General features: G+C 37.7%; 1 protein-coding gene across 8 annotated transcripts in view; it reads right to left on the minus strand.

Annotated features, from left to right (window-relative positions):
• Positions 1-17,431, minus strand: part of HEATR5B (HEAT repeat containing 5B) — a 109,602-nt gene that overhangs the window by 87,154 nt on the left and 5,017 nt on the right. For 7 of the 8 annotated variants that reach the window (XR_749080.2, XM_030921441.1, XM_030921440.1 and 4 more), the window contains 7 exons: positions 14,933-15,041; positions 13,495-13,644; positions 9,842-10,013; positions 7,679-7,836; positions 6,149-6,398; positions 3,242-3,397; positions 2,212-2,462 (listed from right to left, as the gene is read on the minus strand). Coding sequence is in view for 7 of the 8 variants with exons in the window: in XM_030921441.1 (XP_030777301.1) it covers positions 2,212-2,462; positions 3,242-3,397; positions 6,149-6,398; positions 7,679-7,836; positions 9,842-10,013; positions 13,495-13,644; positions 14,933-15,041 (1,246 nt within the window). In the remaining variant the exon portion in view is untranslated. Of the gene's footprint in view, positions 1-2,211; positions 2,463-3,241; positions 3,398-6,148; positions 6,399-7,678; positions 7,837-9,841; positions 10,014-13,494; positions 13,645-14,932; positions 15,042-17,431 lie in introns of those variants that run through there. The other variant, XM_010373169.2, reaches the window with a different exon arrangement.

The following is a 17,431-nucleotide window of genomic DNA, read 5'->3' on the forward strand; positions in this document are numbered from 1 at the left end:
AGACTCTGAAGAGACCCAGAACAGTGTAGCAGTTAAGGACAAGCTTCAGGGCCAAATGCCATCTCTGCCATTTACTCGCATTCTCATCTAGAACAACTTAGTTCCATCACTGGTAAAAACAGAAATAATAGGAATGCCTATCTCAGCCTTGCAAGGATAAAATAAGTTAACACAGCATCTGTGCTACTACTTTTGTCATTTCATCATGCGACAAATCCACTTCTCATTTTTCCTGTGTCTTCTAAGACTGTAAGCTCCAAAAGATTAGCTTATTTATTTGTTTGTTTTTTAGAGACAGGGTCTCTGTCACCCAGGCTGGGGTGCAGTGGCACAATCATAGCTCGGTGCAACGTGGAATTCCTGGGCTCAAGGGATCCTCCTACCTCAGCCTCCTGAGTAGCTAGGACTACAAGTGTATGCCAACATACTTGGCTAATTTTAAAAATTTCATTTTTTTTGTATGAGAGGGTCTTGCTATGTTTCCCAGGTTGGTCTCAAACTTCTGACCTAAAGTGATCCTCCAGCCTCAGCCTCCCTAGGCATTGGGATTACAGGTCTGAGCCACCATGCCCAGGCAAGGTTAGCTCAATGGGAGATGCATAATAGGAGTTCAACAAATCTTTGAATGTGGAATAATAGTGCCAATAATGATAGCATTTATTTAGTGGCCACATGGGCTAGACCTGTTCTGAGTGCTTTGCTGTATACATCCACATGGAATGGCAAGTATAGACTTAAATTTGGTACAGCTGAATAAGCAGGGAGATGAAACTCTACAAGGTTAGCAAAGCAAAGGCTTCTACGCTGAAAAAGGCCAGAGAAGGAAGCAAGATAACTAGTCTAATCAGAGCAATAGGAAATTAGAATGAACAGACAGAATGAAGTCAAATTATAAGATAGCAGTTTATCAGACAAAGGAGATTATATTTTACTCTCTGAGTACTGGGTAGTCCCTAAGGATCTCTAGGCAAATGTAAAATATGAAAGTGGTGTGAGGAATATGGCAGGTGTGGGGAAGACAGAAAGTCTAAGCAAAATGAGAATGAGGAAGCAACTGTTTGACAAAGTGAGAGGGAAGTCTGGATTTCATTGGTAGCTATGCAACTCCTATGAATGGACCTGGGCTTAATGTCTCAGAAAAAAAAATAAAAATTTAAAACTCTAGCCCCAATCTGCCTATGTAAAGTTTCACATATTTATATAAACACTTAAGATTACTGAGAAGAAAACCGTGATAGTAGCATAAATAGAAAGAAAGGAGAAAAAAAAAGCTACTCATATTTTTATTTTATTTTTTGAGACAGAGTCTTACTCTGTCACCCAGGCTGGAGTGCAGTGGTGCAATCTCAGTTCACTGCAACCTCCGCCTCCTTGGTTCAAGCGATTCTCTTGCCTCAGCCTCCCAAGTAGCTGGGATTACAGGCATGGGCCACAATGCCTGGCTAATTTTTCTGTATTTTTAGTAGAGACAAGGTTTCACCATGTCAACCAGGCTGGTGTCAAACTCCTGACCTCAAATGATCCACCTGCCTCGCCTTTCAAAGTGCTGGGATTACAGGCATGAGCCACCATGTCCAGCCACAATTTATTAAAACCACTCAGTTTTTATTAAACATTATCAAAATGCTAAATATGACAATAGCATATTCTCCTAACATCTTTGACTATATAGCAATGTGAACTTTTATTTCTAAAAGCTGAAAGAAAAGCTCTGACTTTCAAATAATTACTATATTAGTATAAGGTTGGGTTTTTTTTTTTTTTTTTTAGAGACAGGGTAGGTCTTGGTTTGTCATCCAGGCTGGAGGACAGTGGCATGTTCATAGCTCACCGTAACCTCAAACTCCTAGGCTCAAGTGATCCTTCCAACCCATCCTCCCCAGCAGCTAGGACCACGAAGATTGGCTAACTTATTTTAATTTTTTGTAATGAAGGGGTCTCACTATGTTGCCTAGGCTGTTTTTTTATTCTTTCCCTCTAAAATAAACTATAACATGTTACTACACTTAGACAAAATCTATTATCCTTACATCAGAATTAAATATCAAATTATAATTAGGGTCTGCTAACCCTATAGTAAGAACACTATGTTTTATGTTAATATAGTAAAACTGTTATTTGACCATCCCATTCAACATCAAACACAGCAGCATTCCTATGAAGACCAAAGCCCATGTGACAGCATTCACAAATCTAGGATCTCTGTCGTACCTTTCCTTTGGCATGAGGAATGCCCAAAGGACACTGATGTACTCCACCTAACAAAGCAGCCATTGCAAAACTATATCCACTAACAGCTTCTGGTGAGGTCTTCAAGTTGTTGAGCCGTTCTGCACACCTGTCTAGAAATGGTGTCAGCTGGAAAGGTAATGCCACAGCCACACAGCGCAAACACCATGCAGCAGCAAGTCGGGCAGCCATGCTTGGATGAAGAAGCACTGAAGTCACAATCTCCAAAAGCCCTAAAAAAGAAATGCTCAAAATATTACTCTTTAATAAAGCCAAATGATTTCAGAAACTCAAAGACTATCTAAAAAACAATAACTGAAATCACAATCACCATGATTTCACCCATATAGATCCATAACTTTGCCTAAAACTACATTTATTATTCATAAATAGTAGAGTACTTCAAAGGAACATTTTCTATGAAGAACATAGTACAATTATATCCAATGTTGATGTAAAATTTAATAGAAGTCTTCAACAAATTTTAGTCAATTTTTATTAAAAAACTACCACAATTGCTTTTGATTTCTGTTCCAAAACTTTATTTAACCATTTAATTCAATATTCTTTAAAAGGAATCTTTTTTTTTTTTTTGAGACTCGTTCTGTCCCCCAGGCTGGAGTGCAGTGGCATGATCTTGGCTCACTGCAACCTATGCCTCCTGGGCTCAAGCAATACTCCTGCCTCAGCCTCCCAAGTAGATTACAGGCACATGTCACCACACCTGGCTAATTTCTGTATTTTTAGTAGAGACAGACCTTCACCATGTTGACCAGGATGGTCTCGAACTCCTGACCTCAAGTGATCCGTCCACCAGGGCCTCCCAAAGTGCTAGGATTACAGGCATGAGCCACCGCGCCCAGCCTATCACAATGAATCTTAATTTAAGTAAAACCTGATGATCTGAAGTGCTAATGATGATGATAAGCAACTAATCAGGAATTAAATATCAATCACACCTACGACTGAAAAAAGTGAAAAAAACATGCTAGGAAGTAACTGAATGTCAAACCTATAGATGCTTCTTGTATAAGAGGGGATGCGGTGGCATTCAAGCTCTGCACCAGGCTCCCGAGTTCCTGGAGGGCACAGACCATCACATGCTGGCTTGCTGCAATGTCTGCTGCACCAGATTTGTTTTCTCCACTTGTGTCATTCACTACTGCTTCTGGAAACACAAAATCATGTCTTTGACACAGAAGAACTGAATGGTTTTTTTTTGGTCTACACAATTTATGATTTTAGCCATACCAGTTGATGTCTCAGTGTTAAAAACAATGCAGTTATTTCTCAGTGGAAAACTTGTAGAACTAAACACTGAAGTGACTTAAAAACACTGTTTAATGGCTTTATAATAATGCTAAAATATATACTGAGATATACCTTTGCTTCCAGGAATACAACCTAATTTTAGTGAGCAGCAGCAATCCAGTTTGTACAAAAGCACAGATACTGCAGAAACAAGACTCGGGTTCAAATCCCAATTCCACTAGTTATATTAGTTTTGTAACACTGGGCAAGATATTCAACTTTTCTGTCCCAATTTCCTTATCTGTTAATGGGCTTACATGCCTATTTCAAATGGTACTGTGGTGATTAAAAAGTCAGTGCAAATAAAGAATTTAACACAATGCTGCCCATAATACACATTCAATAAATGTTAGCAGCTATTATTACTTTATTACCATTGCTACTTTAAGTGTTCCAATATATTGGAGGTATCTGTCAAATTACTGACCAGAAAACGGATCTATAAGGAAAATGACTTAAGAACTTCTTACTGGAATGCTTCTGAAAGTTCCATTAGCCTTGCTGCCCGCTAACCCAACCTTTCAGCTTCCACTAGAATTGAAATGTGTTTGACAAGAGACAATTAAAGATCCCTTGCCAAATTACTAATTGAGAATACATTCTGGCCCACAAATCCCCAATATGTATCATTATATTTAATTCTGCTTTCGGGACTTAAAAAAAAATCAAATAACAAATTTATGACCTTAACATTAAGAAGCTTTAAATGATAGTAAAACTTTCTTTTTTGCATCATTATGAATTAACAGACTATAAAATACATAATACAGAATAATAGGATATAACAGATTAATAAATTGAGGACTGTAATTAAATTTTTTTTTTTTTGAGACAGAGCCTTGCTCTGTTGCCCAAGCTGGAGTGTAGTGGTGCCATCTCAGCTGACTACAACCTCTGCCTCCTGGGTTCAAGTAATCCTCCCACCTCAGCCTCCTGAATAGCTGGGACTACAGGTGTATGCTACCACGCCCAACTAATTTTTGTATTTTTTAGTAGAGACAGGATTTCACCATGTTGGGCAGGCAGTTCTCGAAGAACTCCTGGCCTCAAGTGATTGACCCATCTTGGCCTCCCAAAATGCTGGGATTACAGGCATGAGCCACCATGCCTGACCAAATAACTCTTTTGTTTTTAGGTATTTCTGGACTTGGAAAAGCATAAACTCTAGCTTTTGATTGCTAAAGTTTAAGCTCCCTGTGGACGGGTGCTGTATGCATCTGGCTTGCTATTTTACTCCCACTATTTTGCGCAGTGCTTCTGGCACTAAACATTTCCTCAGTGAATCAATGTGCCAATTATTCTTTAAGTTGTGAATCTAAGACAGATGACTATTTTAGCATATCTAAGGAATGATCTCTCATTAATTTAAACACTCTTTAATTCACAATTCATAATTTTCAGTTAGCTCTATACATTTAAAACTAGTTTACTGACTGGGCATGGTGGCTCATATCTGTACTCCCAGCACTCTGGAAGGCCAAGGCAGGTGTATCACTTGAGGTCAGGAGTTCAAGACCAGCCTGGCCAATGTGGTGAAACCCTGTTTCTACTAAAAATACAAAAATTAGCAGGGTATGTGGTGGCACATGCCTCTAATCACAGCTACTCAGGAGGGTGAGGCAGGAGAATAATTTGAACCCAGGAGGCGGAGGTTGTAGTCAGCTGAGATCGCACCACTGCACTCCAGCCTGGGCAGCAGAGCTACACTCTGTCTCAAATAAAATAATATAAAATAAAAAATAAAACTAGTTTACTAAGTAAGCTATTATCAACAACAAAAACTACAACTATTTATGTCTTTTTTCACTAATTTTATAAAACATTTAATACATATATATCTGAAAAATAAATTATTGATGATATTTACTCATTAAATCCTTATTCCAAAAGACCTCTATTAGGCAATATAATTTGCCTTATTAAAGTTAGTATATACTTCTAATTGTGAAAAAATTAAACTGTCTTTTAGAATTTATATTTTGCCTTGCTTTTATATTTAGCTTATAACTGGATTAAAAGCTCCATGAAGGCAGAAACTTTATCTCATTCATTATTGAAACCCCGAATTACTGCTCTGCAAATCTCACTCAGTAACTACTTGTTAAATTGAAAAATTTATAAAATTGATACTTTTTAGAAAAGAATTTCTTGTAATTATGTATAACCGAAGTTTCACAGTGCATCTTATGGGGGCTAATAACCATCTGTAATTGTTCCTCTCTAAGTTTTCATATTAAGCCTATGAGGGGAGGAAAAGAAACAATAAAAATACATGTTTATAAAACAACAGGCTCTAAAAGCAGAAAGATCACAATATATTATTCTTTGAAGACAGCAACCATTGTGCTGCTGCATGCCAGGAAATTTATAAAATCAGCAAAGGTGCTAGAAATAAAACAGAAAACACAATCTTACCAACATGCCACCCAAATCTTTAAAAAGTCTATTTCACTGTAATTATGTGATTTTAATATCAAATAAGAGTAGTCAATAAGTATGAAAACACATAGAAAGATAAACTAGTCAGTCCTATTGATATTTATTAAGAATAATAATAAAGAACTAAATGACTAAGGTAATCAACACACATAATGATACCAATTCTTACCTACGGCTTTCATTTGTTTTCCAATAGCTTGGCAGATTTCTTTGGCAGCTGCAATCTGAGCTTTTTCACCTAGCAAACTGCCCACAGTAGCTCTTAGGATAAAGGAAACACATCGTCTTGAATACACAGCCTCCACATGTGTTTGTGTTGCCCGAGGATGGGAAACCAGATCAAGTACATGGGACAGGAACGTGGCAAAGCTGCGCTCCAACCACTGACCACCCAATGTTGTCACAAAAACAACGTATGCCTGTAAATAGAGGAAGGGACGACTTCAGATATACTTACATTACTGAACAGAAATCAAAGATAAAACAACTGCAAAAATAAATGATAACAGCATGCAGAATAAATTATATTTGAGACTAAAACAGAGAAAATTTAAAGTTGAGATCTTTTTACTACTTCTGGAATAGGAATTATTAGTGAAGTATCTTTGACTAAAAAACAGTTCTTAAGATAACAACTTCATGAAGAACACAAAGGGACAGCAGTGAGAGGGAAGGGAAGCTGAATTTACCCCAGTGATTGGGAGGTAACAAGTTACAGAAACAAGAAAACCTTAGCATCCTAAAGAGCTATAAAATCTTACTTACGACTTTCTCTGTAAGTTAAAACATTGTTTACTAATATTTTATACTTGTTCCGGGATCAAGGTACAGTCATGATTTTGACTGAAATCATGATTTTGACCATGATCACCATTTCAACTTACTAGGTGTTAAGTATTATTAGATCATTAACCATAACCTCGTGTCTGGTGTTGCTATTTGAAATTATAATTCCAAGTCAGATATAATCGTATAATTACATTGGTGATTAAACACTGATAGAAAATCCAATCAAAGCATTAACCAATATTTTTAGGTACAGGGTTGTTGGAGAATATTAAAATCTAAATGCTCAAGCTACCTCAGTTTCAATGAAAACTGAATTATTTTATATCTGATTTTCTGTTAAGCAAAACATAGGAACTTTATTTAAAGATATTTACACAAATATAGTAGACACAGGTTTATTTATGTATCATTAAATATCTATTGAATTTCCATATAAGCATGTAATTTGGAATTTGAATGTAACTCATTCATTTGGTAAAAGAAACATTTCGAAAGAAACCAGACAATATTAAAAATCTCTCCATTAGCTGTTACTTCATAACAGTCTTCCATGAAGTTTCATAAGTGATATGAACAAAATCTTTTTTTTTTTTTTTTGAGACGGAGTCTCCCTCTGTCACCCAGGCTAGAGTGCAGTAGCATGATCTTGGCTCACTGCAACCTCCACCTCCCTGGTTGAAGTGATCCTCCTACCTCAGCCTCCTGAGAAGCTGGGACTACAGGTATGCGCCACCACGTCTGGCTAATTTTTTGGTATTTTTAGTAGAGACGGGGTTTCATCACGTTAGTCAGGCTGGTCTCAAACTCCTGACCTCAGGCTATCGCCCACCTTAGCCTCCCAAAGTGCTGGGATTACAGGCATGAGCCACCACGCCCAGCCAAAATTATTTTACACATATATGTTACAAACCTGCGTAACTCCAACTCTCACTTCACGATTAACGGACCCTCCAACTTTTAACATTTCTCCACCGCTCTTTAAGAAACCTGATCCTCCACGCAGAAATCCTGTGGCCATGAGTTCTAAGACTTCATCAAATGTTGCTCGCTTCACATTCTGACGCATTACTTTCAGGAAGAAAAATAAAAGTATGAGCAAATATATTTCTGCAGCACTCTAGCTTAATAATTCAAGTAATTATTTTTAAGGATATGTTACTACAATGGGGAAATGGTTTAGTTTCCTTATAATTTTTTTCTTAAAACTTTCAATGTACTTGTAAACCTGAATTCAATTCCAAAGCAAAAAATGCTCAGAAAAATGGAAAGAGCTAGAAATAAAAGCAATTCAATAAATCTATGCAAAACAGTCTAATAATAATGACAATACTATGTGTAACACAATAAGGATAAAGCGTACCCACAGCAAATACTACTAACTGATCTCAGTTCTCATTCCTGCCTGAGGTGGACACAAAAAACTTTTCTCATCACAGTGCTTTCTACACAGCAGTTACCAATAGATGAAAATGTTACTGGGAATGCAACTGAATCAGCATCCCTGGTATAGAGTTTCACATTTTATGAAGTCCTTCCACATATAGTAGCAAATGCAATCCTCACAAAACTTCTGTAGAGGAGGTATAAAGCTCATGGCTAAGAATGCAAGCTTTGGTATTTGGCTGCCCGGGATATGAATTTCATTTCCGACACAGAACAGTTTTTAGAAAATTAGTTACAGAATCTAAGTCTCAATTTCCTCATCTATAAAACAGTAATAACAACAGTACATATAATTCACAGGGCTTTTAGGAGGAATAAATTTTGTAATACACGTAATTCAGTGCCCTGGCACATAGTCAGTACTTTAAAACATTACATCATCATCATAATCTACTGAAATAATTATCATTAAAGATGAAGAAATCAAAGCTCAAAGAAGTGAAACAGGGTTTCACAGTTAATAAATACAAGAGACAGGACTTGAACCTAAAACATCTGGTTCTGTTTCTATGATACAGAGGTGGGGTAGAGGTGAGGACAAGACTGGGGCAAAGTTAACTCAGCATCTGCTCACAGGCACCCCTGAGATATCTCTATGGAACTGTGAAGCAAAGCAAGAGTAATTTGAAAACTCAGTGCTGCCTCTGATTCTGTTTATAATGATAATCAGGAAAAATTAAAAATTAATACTGTGGTACAAATGGGGATCTACTCATCAGAGACTGAAAATAAATAGCAAATAAAGTACCAGATTCCAGTACTTTATACATTATCCAAAATCATTTCATAAATCTTGTATGCTTATATGTCCAGCATAATTGCTAGATATCCTATACATTATCATCACAAAAAATGTGACTATATCAAGGAAAATGCCATTTGGGTTTTTTGTTGTTGTTTTTTTTTTTAATTTTTTGAGATGGAGTCTTGCTCTGTCACCCAGGCTGGAGTGCAGTGGCGCGACCTCGGCTCACTGCAACCTCTGCTACCCGGGTTCATGCCATTCTCCTGCCTCAGCCTCCTGAGTAGCTGGGATTACAGGCGCGTACCACCATGCCCAGCTAATTTTTGTATTTTTTTTTTTTTTTTTTGAGATGGAGTCTCACTCTGTCGCCCAGGCTGGAGTGCAGTGGTGCAATCTCGGCTCACTGCAAGCTCCGCTTCCCGGGTTCATGCCATTTTCCTGCCTCAGCCTCCCGAGTAGCTGGGACTACAGACGCCCGCCACCACGCCCGGCTAATTTTTTGTATTTTTAGTAGAGATGGGGTTTCACGAGTTAGCCAGGATGGTCTTGATCGCCTGACCTTGTGATCCACCCACCTCAGCCTCCCAAAGTGCTGGGATTACAGGCCTGAGCCACTGCGCCTGGCCAATTTTTGTATTTTTAGTAGAGACGGGGTTTCAGCATCTTGGCCAGGCTAGTCTTGAACTCCTGACCTCGTGATCCAACCGTCTTGGCCTCCCAAAAGTGCTGGGATTACAGGTGTGAGCCACCACGCCCAGCCAGGTTCTTTCATTTTATGAAAAAGTAGACAAAGATACCTAAAAATTTAAATCCATTACAGTGACCTGCCTATATGTAATAACTAAATAGGTCTGTTATAGTCTAAATCAAGGGCAAACACAATACCTGTTGCCTGTTTTGGCATTAATGCCGTGGCCATGACTGTTCCTAAAAGTTTAGACACTGCCACTCGTACCCCATAATTTGAGTTTTCCAAAGCCTTAAAGCAGAGAGTGGCTATATTTTCTAGTTCAGCAGTCCACATAAATACAGCTTCATTCTGTAGTTCTAGTAGACACTGGAATTAAAAACAAAAAAGTAAATAACATCCTACAACATCTGCTTCCAGAGATGGAATAGCAAGAACCAGACTCACCGCCTCTCTTGAGATAACCAAAACACTTGACAAAATAAATGAAACAAGTTTTCAAGACACTGGACCTCAGGCAATGAAGCATCTTCAGGTACCCTTAAGAGATGAGGAAAAAACAAGATGAACCCTACAATTGTCCCAGCCTACTGCTTTGAGAGAGTTTCCAGTAACGAAGAAACATGTAACACTAAACTACCACATTAGAAAAGAAGAAGGGTCTCAAATCAATAATCTCAGCTTCACCCTTAAAAAACTAGATGAGGCCGGGCGCGGTGGCTCAAGCCTGTAATCCCAGCACTTTGGGAGGCCGAGGCGGGCGGATCACGAGGTCAGGAGATCGAGACCATCCTGGCTAACCCGGTGAAACTCCGTCTCTACTAAAAAAATACAAAAAACTAGCCGGGCGAGGTGGCGGGCGCCTGTAGTCCCAGCTACTCGGGAGGCTGAGGCAGGAGAATGGCGTGAACCCAGAAGGCGGAGCTTGCAGTGAGCTGAGATCCGGCCACTGCACTCCAGCCTGGGCGACAGAGCGAGACTCCGTCTCAAAAAAAAAAAAAACTAGATGAAAGAGAGCAAATTCAACACAAAGTAAGCTGAAAAAGGAAACAATAAAGGAATTAATGACTAGGAAACTAAAAAATAATAGAAATGAAACCAAAGCTGCTTCTTTAAGAAGACTAATAAATTTGATAAATCTCTAGTCAGGCTGATCAGGAAAAACAAAACAGTAAAAATACAAATTACCAAAATTAGAAATGAGAGAGGTCAAATCACTACAGATCCAACATGTTTTAAAAGTTAAAGAGAATATGTGAACAACTTTATGCCAATAAAGTTTACAACTTAGAGGAAATAGACAATTCACTCAAGAAACAGATAACCTGAATAGCCCAATATCTGTGTTAAATTTTGATTCTGTACTTCAAAATCTTTCCCTCAAAAAAAACTCTAGGAGATGGCTACACCAGTGAATTCAACAAAATGTTCAGGTAAGAAACAATACCAATTCTATACAAACTCTTCCAGAATATCGAAGGGAACTTTCCAACTAATCCTATAATGCTAGTATCACCCTGACGCTGAAACCTAACAAAGACACTACATGAAAAAGAAACTATATACCCATATCCCTCATGAACACAGATACACATTTCTAAACAAACTTCTAGCAACTCTAATACAATAATATATAATAAAGATAATATATCATGACCAAGTGAGATTTATCTTAAGAATGCAATATTGGGCCGGGTGCGGTGGCTCACGCCTGTAATCCCAGCACTTTGGGAGGCCGAGAAGGGCAGATGACAAGGTCAGGAGTTCGAGACCAGCCTGGCCAATATGGAGAAACCCTGTCTCCACCAAAAATACAAAAAAAGTTAGCCGGGTGTGGTGGTGTGCGCCTGTAGTCCCAGCTACTTGGAAGGCTGAGGCAGAAGAATGCACACCAACCTGGGTGACAGAGGGATATTCTGTCTCAAAAAAAAAAAAAAAAAAGAAAAAGAATGCAATATTGGTTAAAATTGTAAAACTAATCAATGTTATTCACGACAGTAGCAAACTAAAAAAGAAAAAACAAATCATTATCTCAACAGATGCTGAAAAATGATTTGACAGGCACATGCCACCACGCCTGGCTAATTTTTGCATTTTTAGTAGAGATGGGGTTTTGCCATGTTGGCCAGGCTGGTCTCGAACTCCTGATCTCAGGTGATCCTTCCATCTCGGCCTCCCAAAGTGCTGGGATTACAGGTGTGAGCCACCACGCTAGCCTAGATGTTGACATTGATATAATTCATGATTTTATTCATATTTTCCCAGTCTTATTTGTATTCTGTCAAGATCTGCACATTTAACATTACAAGATGTTTTGCTAAGAGAAATTAAAGACCAAAATAAATGGAGAGATATATCACGTATGTTCATAGGGTGGAAGACTTAATATTGTTAGGATATTGGCAATTCTCTCCAAATTCAATGTAACCTGAATCAAAATCCCAGCATGGTCTTTTTGTAGACATTGACAAACCTAGACTAGGCAAAACAATTTTGAAAAAGAACAAAGTTGGAGGACTAACAGCACCTGATTTCAAGACTTACTATAAAGGTACTGTCATGAAGAAAAGTGTTGTTGGCATCAAGATAGACAAATGGATCAATAAAACAGAACAGAGTCCAAAATTATACCTATACATATACACACAACTAATTTTCCACAAAGGGAGCAAAGGGAGCTTAGCGAAGAAAAGACAGGCTTTTCGAAATGGCACTGGAAGAAGTGGATATCCATATTGAAAACAAAAAACAAAAAAATGTGATTCCAACCTTGCACCATATACAAAAATTAACTCAAAATGGATCATATATCTAAGTATAAAACTATAAAACCTCTAGAAGGAAACACAGGACAAACCCTGGTTTACAAAATGTTTCCTTAGATACAACACCAAAAGCACAATTCATATAAGAAAAACAGATACATTGGATGAAATTCAAAACGTCTTTTCCTTACAAGGCACTATTTAGAGAATAAAGAGACAGGCCACCGATTGGGAAAATATTTGTAAATCACATATCTGATAAAGGAATATGTAAAGAACCTATAAAACACTCTCAAAAGTCAGTAATTACAAAACAACCCTATAAAACAATGGACAAAAGATTGAGCACATCCTTCTTCAAAGAAGATATGGATGGCAAATAAGCACCTGAAGATATGCTTATCATTCATCATTAGGGAAATGCAAATTAAAGCCACAATGAGATACCATTGAGATATGAGATACAATGAGATATGTATCCATTAGAATGGCTTAAATTAAAAAGACTGTCAGTAACAAACAATGGTGATGACATGGAGGAAGTGAAATTCTCATACACTGCTAGTAGAGATGTAAAATGGCACAAGTACTTTGGAAAACTGTTTTGTAGTTATCTGAACGTTAAACTAAATCTGCCCTATGAACCAGCTATTTCATCCCTAGGTATTTGCCGAAGAGAAATGAAAGCATATGTTCATGCAAAAACTCATATACAGATGTTCACAGAAGCTTTTTTTGTAATAATCAAAACTGGAAGCAACTCAAATGTTTGTAACAGGTGAGTGAACAAACCAATGTGACATATCCATACAAGGAAATACTACTCAGCAATAAAAAGGAATGAACTATGGATACATATACAACATAAATGAATTTCAAAATAATTATACCAAGCGAAAGAAGCCAGAATATACATACGCACAAAAGTATATCTCAGGATGTGATACTATTATATATAATTCTAGAAAATTAAACTAATCTATTGGAACACAAAACATAATTTAAAATTTTAAAAGAAAAAAATCATTGACTGTTTAAGAGCAAGAAGGATAAGGAGCAGCATTCTAAATTGGTCAAGTACTAACCTTGGCCACTGCACATCGAACAGCCATTGACCTATCAGTCAAGAGAGATCTGGCATTCTTATAAATATCACGATGAGAGGAAGCTGCTGCACCACCCAGGCCACTTAGAACTTTCTGCAGACTCATTAAGATTTCACTTCGCCCTTGAGACTAGACATGTATAGGAAAAAAAAAAAAAAAGATTTTGTAAAATAAATTCCATATTTAAACAAGAACATACCAAGACAAAAGTTCTTTGGGTCTAATGGTCTTATCGCCAAATTATAAACAGTAAATAATGAAAAGTACAATAAAATTAAGTATCCTGGAAAGTAAGAATATTCCATTAAATAATACCTTTCTTAAAAATTAGGTGATAAGTAAATATATTCCAAAGTTTCTATGACTTACTGAAGTACATACAATATACTGAGAACATGAAGACAGACTCAAAAGCTTCAATACAGCTCAACGATCCAAACTTTCAGAATATAAAATATTTTCAGAATATAAAATATTAAGTATAAAATAGTCAAGAAAAAAATACATAAACCATACAAAAGAGGAAGCAGAAAACAACCAACACATTTAAAAAAAGTGTCAGAAATACAGCAAACCTTCATCTTCTTGTGACTAACTCAAACTCTTATATTCATATTCTCATAGTGCTTATTGTTATTTCTAACAGTGTACTCATCACACAGAGTATCACAATGCTTATTCACACTCAGATCTCTTCCGCTAGATTGTAAGTTCTTTGAGGTCAGGACCATCTTTGTATGCTTAATGCCTGACAAATAATATTTTATCAATTCTTTTTTAGTGAATGAATAGACAAATAGTTCCCAGAAGAGGTATCTAATTCCAGTCCAGTGACAGGTATCACTGAACAGGAAAATAATTTAGACACAAAACACACAGGCACAGGGAAAAGGCTATGTGACAAAGGAGGCAGAGATGGGAGAGATGCATCTATAAGCCAAGGAAGATCAAAGATTTCCAGCAACCACTAGAAGATAAGAACGAAAGGAAGCATTCTTCTCTAGATCCTTCAGTGGAAACATGGCCTTGCTGACACTTTATCGCAGACCTCCAGCTTCCAGAACTGTGAGACAATAAATTGCTGTTTTAAGCCACCCAGTCTAAGGTAATTTATTACAGCAACCAGAAAATTAACACATTAGCTATGGCACCAAAAAAAGAAGAAAAAAAAGGCCAATCCAAAAGTATCACAGGACTAAATAAAAAATAACACATAAACCTACTCATTGTCAAAGAAAAGCATTCTTTCTCTTCCCCCTGATGTATGTTAAAAGACGGGACAAGTAATAATTTGAAATTACCTCCTTGTTAAGCAATATGAGTACCACAGTGACAGAAAAAGAAACAAACATATTTTAGCTGACATCTAACTCTTGCCACAAGCAAATATTCAAATAATATTGGTTGTAAAACTTACCTCTGCACTTTTCAGAGATTTCAATAGATTATTCACTGTTTCTGGAAATGCGCTGCCCAACATTCTCCCCATTTTTTCATAAAATGCTCCGACACAAGCCACTGCAGCCCTGTGAGAAGTGACAATTTCATTGGTCATCGTTCAGGTTAATGATACAATTATACTTTTCTCATTTTCAGAAATCAATCTGCATTTGTCTAGGACACATTTGGCTATAATCCTTAATTTCAACTATCGAAAACAATTTGTTTATCCTTCATAACTGCAACAAATACTATATTTACACTGTATTCTTGTTAAATACTATAAATTGTATTCTTGTTAAAATACAAAAGAATCTACATATGTACATAATAAATCATACCCGTTATTTGGGAAGAAATCCAAGCTTTTCTTTTTTTGGGGGGGAGACAAAGTCTCACTCTGTCACCCAGGCTGGAGTGCAGTGGTATGGTCCTGGCTCACTGCAACCTCCGCCTCCTGAGTTCAAGCCCTTCTCCCTCCTCAGCCTCCCAAGTAGCTGGGATTACAGGTGTGTGCCACCATTCCCATCTCATTTTGTATATTCAGTAGAGACGGGGTTTCACCACATTAGCCAGGCTGATCTCGAACTCCTGACCTCAGGTGATCTGCCCGCCTCAGCCTCCCAAAGTGCTGGGATTACAGGCGTGAGCCACTGCGCCCAGCCCCTAAGCTTTGCTTCTATGAAGACTTTCCAAATTATGTCAATCCTCAACAATCCCTCTCTTCTTTCATTATATGTAACACTAATGTCAATCACTCATTTTGACAAAATTATATCATTTACTGTGTTGTAACTTGACCATTTTATATGTCTCTATCTTGTCCTGCCAGTGGAAATGTAAACTCCAGAAACAGGGAATGTATCTCACAAATTTGCATTGCTCACAGTGTCTGCCTCTTAATTTACAAATAATACTATACTATTTGTAAACCTGTAAAATTTAATCTAAATTACATTAACAGAACACTCGGAAGAATAAACTAATAGCAACACATTCTTCAGAAGCAAGAAATGACCCCACTGTCACTTAGGTCAATAGTAAGTGAATAGCTGTGGGTTTAGCTTAAAGGCAAAAGTAGGACATGGTGGTTAAGAGTGGATGCTTTTTGTAATCTCAGCACTTTGGGAGGCCAAGACGGGTGGATCACGAGGTCAGGAGATCGAGACCATCCTGGCGAACATGGTGAAACCCCGTCTCTACTAAAAAATACAAAAAAAAAAAAAAAAAAAGAGTGGATGCTTTTCGCTGGGCGCGGTGGCTCAAGCCTGTAATCCTAGCACTTTGGGAGGCCGAGGCGGGCGGATCACGAGGTCAGGAGATCGAGACCATCCCAGCTAACACAGTGAAACCCCGTCTCTACTAAAAAATACAAAAAATTAGCCGGGCGAGGTGGTGGGCGCCTGTAGTCCCAGCTACTCGGGAGGCTGAGGCAGGAGAATGGCGTAAACCCGGGAGGTGGAGCTTGCAGTGAGCCGAGATCCGGCCACTGCACTCCAGCCTGGGTGACAGAGTGAGACTCTGTCTCAAAAAAAAAAAAAAAAAAGTGGATGCTTTGGAGTCTGGCAGACCTGTGCCTAAATCCTAGAACCCATCATCGAATAGCTATGTGTAGCTGGATCTTGGAAGTGGGCAGGTGGTCTACCATGAGGCGAGCCACTCCCACTCCAACAAATAAAAATAAATAAAAGCTGTGTGATCTGAGCAATTTACAGATAAGAGAGGTTAACTAAATTTAGCTCACAATCAAACACATAATAAACAGTAGAATCAGGGAACCAACTTTCACCTCTTCAACTCCAAATCTCATGCTTTTTGATACCCTGTAGGCTGATAATAAATTTTAAATGACTGGCATCACATGCCAGCATACATTGGAGATTTCCTAAATAGGACCCATGGATCCACTGGAAATACATATGAATGTATAATCAATTCTACTTAACCAGAACTATAAAATTATGTGTGTATTTGCTAAGTAGCAGTGAACATAGCTTCAAACTTCAAAATAAACTAGAAAGTACTAGAACTGTCTAATCTCCTCTAAAACTTTTCAGGTTTACATCTGTCCTAAACAAAACACAAAATCTAATCACAATGTATCTAGGTAGTTACCTAGTGATACCAGGTAACTACCTAAAAGTAGACCTAAAAATTAGAATCCAGGTTTTGAATAATCTATTTCCTCTGTAAGCTATTACACTGACCATGGCCCCTTGAATGTTGAGGTTCTAGAATTGTATCCCTAGCCGTCTTCTCTTCTCAAATATACTCCTCCCCCAGGTAACTTTACTCATATCAAAGGATTCAGCCTACTCACCAAAACTACATTTCCAACAAATCTCTAAAATCCCAACAAGAATTTCTCTTCTCAAATATACTCCTTCTCTTCTCTTCTCAAATATACTCCTCCTCCTATGTAACTTTACTCATATCAAAGGATTCAGCCTACTCACCAAAACTACATTCCCAACAA

This window comes from Rhinopithecus roxellana, chromosome 17 (assembly GCF_007565055.1).
Source record: "Rhinopithecus roxellana isolate Shanxi Qingling chromosome 17, ASM756505v1, whole genome shotgun sequence".
NCBI lineage: Eukaryota > Metazoa > Chordata > Mammalia > Primates > Cercopithecidae > Rhinopithecus > Rhinopithecus roxellana.